Genomic DNA, 10,326 nt, shown 5'->3' with positions numbered 1-10,326 from the left:
TTTACCTATTCTAGTAGTCTTATGAAGTCTCTTTAAAAGAAGAAGATTAGTACTTTGATTTATACAAATTTCATTTGAACTTTTGTTAATGTTAATAGTACTAGTTAATCACATTTAGGTAATTAGGGGTAGTTTTGAAAATTTGTAGCCCTTTCAATGATTTCTTTTTTTTGTAAATATATGAAGAAAAATTGTTGTTTCTTGAGTTACCATATGTTTCTGATCAAAATTGGACTCTTGATGCAAAATGTTGAAAGTCAATGAAGACAAAATTGGCATTAAGATGGCCTACTTTAATTTTAATGGGTCCACATAAATTCGATATAACAAATGTAGTATTATTTGAGATTAAATGGTAATTTTGCATTCTACGTGTATTATGTCATATAAGATATATGTATTTATTTGTTTAATTTTATATAAGTTTAAGTGTCTGTTTGTGCACACACAAAGTTATAGGTCGTAGTTATCGATTGAAACCAAGTTAAGAATCATGTTTATATATTGATTGAACTTGAATTTGACCGTTATCTCAACTATTTATTTAACTTTGAAAAATAAGTTCAAAGAAAAAGTCAATCGACAAAAGCTATTTTGAGCCTGTTTAATTAACTTATTCTAATATTTTAAAACTAAAACAATTTTTTTTAAAATTAATTGTGTTTGATAAAATAAAAATTATTTTTGACTTTTGATTTTAAAATCAGAAAAAAACAAAAATAAGTCACAAAAGTTATAAGTTAGTATATATATATATATATATGACACAAATATACTTATAAATCTTATAAAAAGTTATAAGTTAGTATATATATATATATATATATGACACAAATATACTTATAAATCTTATACATTTATAAGTCTGACATCGATAATTAAAGTTGATCAACATAACAAAACCAGGTAAAAGTACACACTTTCAATTTGAAAATTTAACTTTTTGATTAGGTAAACCTAATTAAGAGTGAGAGAATTAGCCATTGACAATTTCTAGGAATACAACTACATCTACATAAATAGAACAAATGAATTTAATGATGTAAAATGACCTAAAATTATTATTTTAAAAAATTCTACTAATTACAAGTTGATCAAGTAGGAACAATAATTGGAGCTTGTGGGACCCACCTCTCATTTGGTGTGGACTCCCACCCTAATTCCTTACTATATGATACTCTAAAATGTTTTGGAATCCAATTTTCAGATTTGGATTTTCTTTCTTTTGCAAATTCTCTTTCTTTTTCTTCAATTATTGCCTTTGATTGCTTTGCTTTATCCCAATTTCTTGTTAGGATTGATTGACTCACTTCTGCCCATACAAATGTTGATTCACTTGGCATAACAACCTAATAAACACAAAGAAACAAAGTTACTATATTAGAAGAGCAAAATGTATATATCTTTCGAGGAAAAAAGAAAAATCGTTATAGATTGACATTTTCAGCAATAAAAAATGATGATTCATATAGCCAGCGGCGCTATTTCAAGATTAAGAAACAGTTGCAACTAATTGATGATATTTATTTACAAATCATCCAAAATACTAGTCGTATTAGCAAATTGAATTTGTTTAAAATATTTCACATCGTAGAAAACACACGAGAAGTAATTATTGCTTCCTTCTTTTTAAAAAAATCTATATTAAACTATTAAATGTTTTTTTTATAAAATGTCATGAATACAAATTTGTTTTACAAAGAGATTTCAGTGTGTGCATATTAGCTCAAAAATTTCAAAGTTTTTTTTTTTTTGAGCAATTTTNATTGCTTCCTTCTTTTTAAAAAAATCTATATTAAACTATTAAATGTTTTTTTTATAAAATGTCATGAATACAAATTTGTTTTACAAAGAGATTTCAGTGTGTGCATATTAGCTCAAAAATTTCAAAGTTTTTTTTTTTTGAGCAATTTTTATAACAATATCAATTTTTCTATAAGAATTTAAAGAAATATTACCTTTGGATCTTTCACAATTGGAGTCTTCATTCCAGATAGAGATTCCTTTGCATTGTAAATCTCATTCACTTTTCCTGTGCTTATATCCTTAGTTGTCACACTTCTGTGGCAAAACAAAAAAAAATTAAAATTAATTTTTGCATCTTAGATTAAAAATAATTGAAAAATTAATTTTCTAAGAGAATAAAGTCTTCAATTGACATCACATTGACTATCAATCCCACGTTGCTGAATTTAACTTATTTATATCGAATTCACGTGAATTTAATATTCTAAATTTATAATTTAATAATATTGTAATAATGAGTAGATATGAGCACATAACTTTAAACATATTTAAAATCTAAGAAGTAAAATTCATAATATTAAAATCTTGCTCCAATTCTCCCATCATCATCACCCTAACACCCCTACCCCAACTCTATAGTATTTTCCTAGATTTCATACAAATATATATTTTGAAAATAAATTTTTTGGTTTCTACTTATTTACCAACTAAAAAAAATAAGAAGAAGAAAATCACATATTTTTCGGTGAAAACATTTTCCTTTCTACCAAACACACCCCTATACCATAAAGATTTGTTATATTTTAGTTTCTGATCAAGCTGTAGAAGATATCGCGATACAGCACGAGACAAAGTTAAAAATGCGAGGTGCGCTAGCTTTTATGTTTCACTAACAAAAGATAAATAATTGGAAGGAGGAAGAAAATTTATAATATGAAGTCCAAATTTACCTATCCCAATGTCCATTGATCTCACAAATTGTCTTTGAAGTTGAAGTAACAAAAATCTTGCCTTTAATTGATCTATATCCTTTGTTGCTTAACAAAGAAGCTCCTTTGTAACATAAATCAGCTTGAAGATCACTTTCTTCACACTTAATTGTTACATTTCCAATCCAATCAACACCAGGATATGGAAGGAGTTTAATCACCAATTTTGGTGAATTCATTACATAATTTTCTTGTTTATTTAGAAGCCTCAACACCTTTTTTCCATGTACCTCGGTTTCAATTTTTGTACCTGTGACATATTGAAATCGTCAGTCTTTTAGTAAACGTATATAAGTAATTCAATTATTATGCAAAAACAACTCCAAATTATTCTCTTTCCTTTTGAAGAAATAATTAGAAAATAATACTTATAAAGATTTGATTAAAATAATTAATAGTACCATAGAACTTTGGGACAGGATTATGGCACCATATCATTTCAATATTCTCTTTGTCATCAGTTGCATGAAGAGCAGTCACTGGTGGATGGTGGGACACCTAAAATAATAAAACACCAAATGTGAGATCCTTTTATTAAAATAAAATAAAATTCTTAAAACATTATGAAACCGTTGTACGTAATTCTAATAAAGGTGATATCGTACTCAACAAGACATAAGCCCAGCTACAATCAGCCCATTTGTCATCTCTTTAGAAGAATGAAGACAACATCAAATACTAAGCCCAGCTGCAACAAGGCCCACCATTTCATGGGTAATCAAAATTTTCACATACTCCTAGATTTTAAAGGGAAAATATACATAAATCCCACTAGTTTAGGAGTTAATTACTTAAGATACTCTAGTTTACGATATTATAAATCTTATCAGATTTTTATCCACCAAATACATCCAAATACATGTATCTCAGGATACATATGATCAAAATTAGGTGTAATTTGTTCTAGGTACATTATATCTATGTGGATTCACATGTATACAAACCTCTCTCGCCACCCTCGCCCCTTTCTCATCTCGCTCGCCACTCTCCTATGTATGTGGAATACTATATATATGTGAATCATACCAGATACATACAAATACATGTATATAGTGTGTATCTAGTGTGGTTCACATGTATCTGGATACATAGCAAACCTCTCACCTCCCTCGCTTTCTCCCAACTCGCTCGCCACTCTCCTATGTATCTGGAATACCATATATATGTGAATCATACTAGATACATACAAAGACATGTATATAGTATGTATCTAGCGTGGTTCGCATGTATCTGAGATATATATACAAATCTCGCTCGCCTCTCTCCTCATTATAGTGTATGTATCTTGTAGTAAAATACATGTATCTTCCTCAATATATGTATTAATTAGTGGTAACAAACATAATATTTACAAAAGTACTCCTCATTATAGTGTATGTATCTTGTAGCAAAATACATGTATCTTCCTCGATATATGTATTAATTAGTGGTAACAAACACAATATTTTAAAAAGTATGTAATTTATTCAATTATAAAAATATATTTTATACCTGTTCCAAGAGAACATTGAGAGAGGCTTTGGAGACATGATGAGTCTCACCAAGAATAGGATTATATGGAGCCACACCAAACATCAAAGGCCTCAAAGTGGATATGCTCCAACCCACCACTGATTTCAACCTTTCAAGTGAATTCTCCCCTTTTCCACACTTGCTTAACATGTCATTGTTGATACAATACACTGATTCCCCATAACATTGTAGCTGTGATTTTGGGAGGTTGAATAATGGAGGTAGCTGAAATTACATTCCAAACAAAAAAAAAGTTTTAATTATCAATATTAATAAGTCGTAAAACCTCAAGCATGGTCAAATTGAAGATGATGTGTATAATTAAAGAAGGTGACAGATTAAGCATGATCATACTGAAGATGATGTGTATAATTAAAGGAGGTGACAGATTTTATGTGATTAACTTATCCGCATAGCGAACGCTTGAGAACAGGTACAAAGTTTTTATCAGAATTTGAACTAAAAGAATCTAACCGTTAGAACAGTACATTATCATGTGTTCAGGTGCTCAATTGAAACAGACTATAATTTAAATGTCTAAATGAAATATACTAAAAAGTTTAAGAGGCTATCGATGTACATACTCCATCATAATTCTGTGATTTTTTGCAATAAAAAAAGAAGCATAGGAATAGTTTAATTATCATCAACAAAAATAAGTCGTATAGTATAACATAGGTACATTCTAGTTGAGGTTGATGTGGATGGTTTTAAAGAATGTAATATATTTTAGTTGGTTGACATATTCACGTAATGAACGCTTGAGAATGCACAAGAATTTTTTCAAATTTGAGTCGGGAATGTATAATAGGAATATTTTATTATATATTCAGATACTTAATTGAAAAAAATCTTAATTCAAGTATCTAATCAAAATATACTAGCAAATTTAACCGACTATCAAGGTATTCTACATTTCTTTTATTATTTTTGAAACTACCATCAAATAACTCCCATGTTAACAATTAATTCGAACTAATTTTTAGTCACTATGCCTAATTTTTATTTTATTTTTGTTTACTATTTAATATTTGACAAAGTTCTTTTATTGATTGAATTTTATTGCAATTTCAACTATCATAATTGTTATGGATTAGGTAGATTATGACTTTTTTCCATTTTGTTATTTCTCTTACCTTACCAACAAATGATTCTCAACCTAAACAATTGAAGTATATACTAGAAGAAAAATTATGTTGAGGACCAAACTAAAAATATAGTCCTAATTAATAATTAATTATATATATTTTATCGATATGACTGAAAATTTTGTTACGAGTATCATCCCTAAATGGTCATTATAGTGCGTGATTTAGATTTAATCGAAATTCTAATACAAGCTTCAAACATCAGGTTGGGAAATCAAAAAAAGTTATATATCCTTTTTAATACTATTTAGTGAATTAAAACAATAAAAATAACGTATAAATTGGTTATCAACTTAGTGTGTTCACTAATAAAAATTAATAAATCGAAGCAGTAATTAAAAATAAAATCAAATCGAACCAATCGATAAGTAAATATTACCTGAATACGTGTGAGATCAGATCCTGGCCGTACACTGCTGAAAAGGCTTAAAATTCGTTGGAGCAGATTAGGTGCTCTGTAGTCAGCCACATCTGATTCCTCCTCCAATGATAAAGGTGCTGTTAGAAAAACCCTAGGCCCCACCTCTCTTTCTATAACCTACACCCACAAACAATACAAAAAAAAATTTAATTTTTTTATACAAAATTTATAAAAAAATAATATTATAAATTTTCATCAAAAAAGAAATTCAAATTAGTATGTTTTTAGTATCACTATATTATGGTTAGGTGTATAAACAAAGTCGCATAAGAAAAAAAAGTCCAATAAAATATAATGATACTAATCAGTTAATGATATTTTTGATAGAGTATATGTACGTTGCTTAATAATCGATATCAGAGCTAATGATTTGATAAGACGAGTATGAAAATGTGACAATGATGGTGAAATTCAATTGATGGGAGGTGTGAAAAAATCCAAAAAAGGAAGCATAGAGCAAGTAATAGAATCTTCCTACTTTGTTTGCATCTTAATTACTATTATTTACCAACTCCACCACATAAAAAGGATACCAATGCCTAATCTAAAGTTAATTAAAGTCAAATTAATTAGGTCATAAATAGAGGTAGTAAAATCAAATCAAACATGTGAAATCTATTTAAGTTGGGAGCGGATTATGGATTTATCCATTTATTAGTTTAATCCATTTCAGTTTAATTTATTTCAGCCTATTAAAAATTAGGTTTACATATATGTAGTTTAAATCGACTCATGAGAAATTTTATCAAAATTTTATTTAATATGTTATATATACCTATAAAAGAATAGAATAAAATTGTATAAAAGAATAAAATAAAAAGCAATTAAAATTTAGTAAAACTTAAACATGTTGAATTACGATTATTCATTTTAATTCAAATAACTTTTAAGCTTCAAATCTTTTGATTTATTTAAATTTAACTTGATCCAATCATTTACCACCTCTAATTATGATTTATGAGTGATGAAACAAATATAATTACTATTAAATCTAGCAATGAAGAACATCAAAGGGATGAAAACTAGAGATTTTCTTGTAACCACAAGAAGAAATCACAATGGTTAAATTCTATGTACCGATGGTTACTAATAAAAATAAAATAATAAAATTAATAGTATATTTTATTAACCATAGAGTAGTGACAAATTATATTTACAAATAATATTATATTAGCTACAAACTATTTGAAAAGTAATATCATAGTTAATTCTTGTGTTTTTTAAAGCAAAGTGTAGAAATTAGATTATCTAAATGATATTTACATGCATTTTGTACTCTTATAAAAATAAAAGTAGTCATAATTTGGTAAATAAAGACAAACTATTTATTATAACATGTTAAAATACAATAATAACATGAGTAATATATACTTCACATATTTAATTTTTTTTAAAATTCAAAGTTTCAAATTATCTAATTAAGCTGAATGATATTACTCCTAGGTAACTGTGCCAACTCTGCCTAAACATAATTAATCATGTTTAAAAAAGTGATTAGCAGAATAGCTAAATTGGTGGAGAAAAATACCCTCAAAAGAAGCAAACCTAAATTAAAAATATCACTAACTTCCAGTAGAAATTAAGCAAAAATATTAATTAATTAGTACTTAACTTAATATTAGTGTTGTTATCCAGGCCTTAATTATTCCAATTGAATAGTCTATTATTCAGCATAGTATATATATTGACCTTTAGTAATTGTTACCCTACTTAAGCATTTGTGGACATCTCTTACCTAAAAAATAAAAGTTTTTCTAGAAAGTATTTTTTTAAAATTAAGTAGGTTTTTTATTGATCTTTTAATATTCGGTAAGTAATTAAAAAAATATTATTTCTATATATTTATATACAATTTAGTAAAATATTTTGGGAGTGGGTTATGAGGACATCGGGTGGGCAGATAAGGAGGAGATAATAGATTTAAAATATCATTTATATAGCTTATTCTTTTTATATTAAAGAAAGTTATTTTCCTCTTTTTATATTAAGAAAGTTATTTTCTTCTTTTTATAAAAAATATTTTTCCTAACGTGCCATCAAACGTGAGAAAAATTAAAAAAATTATTTTCCTCTTTTCCAAATATATGCTAAATTTGAGTTTTTTCGTGAAAAATATCTTAACAGTACTTTAGATATTTTAACCATTTATCACCACCAAATAAAGGGAAGAAAAAAAAGAGAGAATTAAAAAGATGCCAAAAATTTTGAAATATCAAAAAGTGTATCAAACTTTTTTCCTTTCTCCAAAAAAAAATAAATCAAAAAGAGCAAAACAAGAAAAAGTTGGGGATAAAAAAAAGGGAACTAAGACGTGCACGAAAAAAGAAAACATTAAAAGAGGAGAAATATTTTTTAAAAAATATCACAATTTTAGTTGAATTTATTAAAAAAATATAAAATATCATTGACTATTTAATCACTAAACTAGTATTATAGTTTAATTTCAAACATTAATCGATAATGTCGTAGAGTCACTACCCAAAAAAAAATAGAATTAGCCCAAACTTAACATTACATCATTTGTCGTATCTGAATAAAATTAGATGAATTTTTTCAATTACCAACAAAATTCGTTAATAATTAAATTCTATCTCTTTTTCAAATAACGAGTATAATAGTCTATTAACACTCGCTCAAATAATTTTAAAATTTATGAATAATTCAAATCAATATATAATCTTATTAGATTCAAATTTTGAATAAATATTAAATTCACTCGAACCCTGTTAATTTATAAGTCTAGTCTTCCTTAATATATGATGCAAGCAATTTTGTTACAATACTTAATAATAGTAATATAAATATATTTTAGAAATCGACAAAAAAAAAATTTAGACCAAAAAAATTATGATACACCAACTTTTGTCGTACTATATTTAATTATGACTAGTCCAAAAAAATTTAAAAAAAGAAAAACAAAAAGAAAGATTCCCAAAAAAAAAAAAAACTTACTTCATTTGAGGTATAATTGATCAAAGAAATCAAAATCTAATACTCAAAACATATAATAACAATGCAATCAAGAAATTTCAAGAAAGTAAAATTTCATAAAGATATAACGTGTACACAATCTTCTCTGCATCTAATCAAATTTTAAAAATATAATAACGACAACGTGATTGAATTTAAACAGAGTATTATACACGTAAATTCATGAAATTGAAAAGATAAAGCAATAACAAGAACAACATATGTAATGTAATCAGACAGATAAAATCGATATAAAGAAAATCATAATGATGCACACGTAATCTTAAAGATCGTGAAAATTTTAAATATTTACGATATAAATAAAGAGGAAGAAGAAGAAGTTACCATTGAAAGATGATGAGAAGAAGTTGGCTAAGAAATAGTTGTTGTTGTGTTAGAGAGAGAAAAATTATGTGAAGTGAATTTAACAAAAAAAGCAAAAAATGAGAGGTTTATATGGGTTTTGAAGTGCAGGCTACGCGGCTTGTTCCTTCTTCTTAGGGCTTCGTTTGTCGTTTAAATTGATTTGAAATTAAAATTTTATTTAGATATTTATATTTGTCTAAAAAAAAATTGTAAATTTGGAAATTTTATAATTTATGAAAATTATTTTAGGAAATTAAATTGTTATTCAATTTTAGTAATTGAGTAAATCATTGTTTATAAACTGAATATGGAAATATTGTAAAGGGATGAAATTAAGTAACATATTATATATATTTATGTTTTTTTATATATAAATATTTTTTTGTGATTATATGTTGTTTTAAACTTTTAAATATGAAATAATTTTATAAATATTCATTGATTCAACGAATCAATAATTATAGTAATTTTAGCTATTCTTTGATGCGATCATCTAACATAGTACGGACAATCGTTTTACATTCAGCATGGATTTGTAAACTAAAATGTTAACTTATGATTTGAGTTTTATATCTTAATTTTTTTTTTAAAATTATAACTTGGGATTTGAACTCTTAGCTTTTGCGAAATTTCGAGATTTGAAATCGAAATTCAAATTTTTAGATAAATTTCTTAAATAAGCACTTATTTTATTTTATTTTTTTAAAAAAAGAATTGAATTGTGGTCCCAAATCTCATTTCTAAATATCTACAACGCGTTTTTTCTTTCTAACTTCTTATTTGATGTTTGATATTCATACAGGAGCTTCGACAAACTTAAATTTATAATGTTACAAATTCATTCAAGAAAAATATTTTTTCTTAATTAAAAAAAATATATATAATCAAGATTCACGTTAAATATTTAATTAAGAATAAAAAAATTCTATAACATCATGATTCTTGTGACTCTTTTCTCTTTTTTCATGGAGACGAACATGCTTTTCTTCTACTTTTTTTTTTCAGATTTGTTATCTTATTTGCTTTTTGCACCAAAGGATTTAGTAGGCATTAAAACACAAATAAAGAAGTGTACTAAAAATAAAAGTTTGAAAAAGATATTCAAAAGTTGAAGTCACATTTAGGTATGAATTTAATTTGAAAAAAGCCAGAAGTTTTTAAATTGGAAATTGTA

At 26.0% G+C, this 10,326-nt stretch overlaps 1 protein-coding gene across 1 annotated transcript; it reads right to left on the bottom strand.

Annotated features, from left to right (window-relative positions):
• Positions 1-961: 961 nt before the first annotated feature.
• On the bottom strand, positions 962-9,261 carry LOC107024550 (oxysterol-binding protein-related protein 4C). Its single transcript, XM_015225544.2, has 7 exons — positions 9,132-9,261; positions 5,775-5,933; positions 4,227-4,472; positions 3,137-3,233; positions 2,697-2,985; positions 1,959-2,061; positions 962-1,349 (listed from the first exon to the last, which is right to left on the bottom strand). Exons 1-7 carry the CDS (start codon positions 9,132-9,134, stop codon positions 1,095-1,097), a joined length of 1,152 nt encoding a protein of 383 aa, XP_015081030.1. The 5' UTR covers positions 9,135-9,261; the 3' UTR covers positions 962-1,094.
• Positions 9,262-10,326: the final 1,065 nt, after the last annotated feature.

The sequence above is a fragment of the Solanum pennellii genome, chromosome 7, assembly GCF_001406875.1.
Source record: "Solanum pennellii chromosome 7, SPENNV200".
NCBI lineage: Eukaryota > Viridiplantae > Streptophyta > Magnoliopsida > Solanales > Solanaceae > Solanum > Solanum pennellii.
The sequence above is the reverse complement of the archived record's forward strand: the minus strand, read 5'-3'. Positions and strand labels throughout refer to the sequence as shown.

Coding starts and splice junctions, on each gene's coding strand:
- LOC107024550 (XM_015225544.2), bottom strand. Junction 3,234..4,226: donor TCAATGTTCTCTTGGAACAG/GTATAAAATATA, acceptor TTATTATTTTAG/GTGTCCCACCATCCACCAGT. Junction 2,062..2,696: donor ATCAATGGACATTGGGATAG/GTAAATTTGGAC, acceptor GTTTTGCCACAG/AAGTGTGACAACTAAGGATA.